We start from the raw sequence: 948 nt of genomic DNA, 5'->3' as shown, positions 1-948 counted from the left end.
TCAAGCTAGGACCTGTTGAGGAAAGGCAAACAAGATTTGTTGAACAAAACAACCTTCCAACAACTGTACTAATCCAAATATACCGTCTTCTAACAGTAGTTACCAATAACCCACGCATTATTTTGCAAGTTCTATTATTATAATATTTCCCATCTCTGTGCCTTCACACCTGTTCAAATCAGGACAATTATAAGATGGATTAAAGTAAAATAGTTGAAAAAGAAAAATGACAAAAACTGCTTCATTTTCATCTGTTTCCTGATTTTTATGGCACTAAATGGCTTGAAAGAAGACAGTAAACATGTCAGTTGTTATAAAGTATTGTGATTTATGGGCAGCCTTTTTGGGCTCTGTATCCATGCTTTACAAGTAGACAGAGTCAGGTTGGTACCACTTCAAATCAGTCCAAGTTTCATTATTCCAGCTTGTCTTGGCGCTGTTGTTGGTCCTTTAGGTTTAGTTTGCTATGAAAAAGATAAAAGCCAAAGTGTTGAAACTATAAAAACTGATGAAAGTTGTCCAGTTCAGCTACCGTTAATGTTTTTTATTGCACTTAATTGTTGGTTCTTTTACGTTGTCCTCCTGAAACTTCGTTATTTTCAGCCTCTTTTCACTTGTAGCTTCATTTCTGAAGGTTTTGCTTCTGTCAAAGTCAAAGTTTCTTCATTTGTCATATGCATCACATGTGGTACATGTGGTGGAACGAAATTGTGTACACAGGGTCCCAGTTACACCCAACAAAAGTATAAAATGTAAAAGAAAAACAGTAATAAGATCCAAGATATGAACTAAGAAAAACATCAACTAAAAATACACTAAGCACTAAGTACAATAACAATACGCCGAACAGCAGCACGAACATGAGTCTGTGTGAGCAGATGAACACGAATGAACACAGCAGCATGAAACAGATCAGCAGCAACATGAAACAGATCAGCAGCAACATGA

General features: G+C 36.2%; 1 protein-coding gene across 1 annotated transcript in view; it reads right to left on the bottom strand.

Moving 5' to 3' along the window:
• Positions 1-948, bottom strand: part of aasdhppt (aminoadipate-semialdehyde dehydrogenase-phosphopantetheinyl transferase) — a 45,206-nt gene continuing 44,258 nt past the window's right edge. The window contains exon 7 of the mRNA XM_037678471.1: positions 1-12. Coding sequence (XP_037534399.1) covers positions 1-12 — 12 coding nt within the window. The remainder of the gene's footprint in view (positions 13-948) is intronic.

The sequence above is a fragment of the Nematolebias whitei genome, chromosome 6, assembly GCF_014905685.2.
Source record: "Nematolebias whitei isolate Nwh7 chromosome 6, NemWhi1, whole genome shotgun sequence".
NCBI lineage: Eukaryota > Metazoa > Chordata > Actinopteri > Cyprinodontiformes > Rivulidae > Nematolebias > Nematolebias whitei.
Note: the sequence above shows the minus strand (reverse complement) of the source record. Positions and strands in the feature narration are given on the sequence as shown.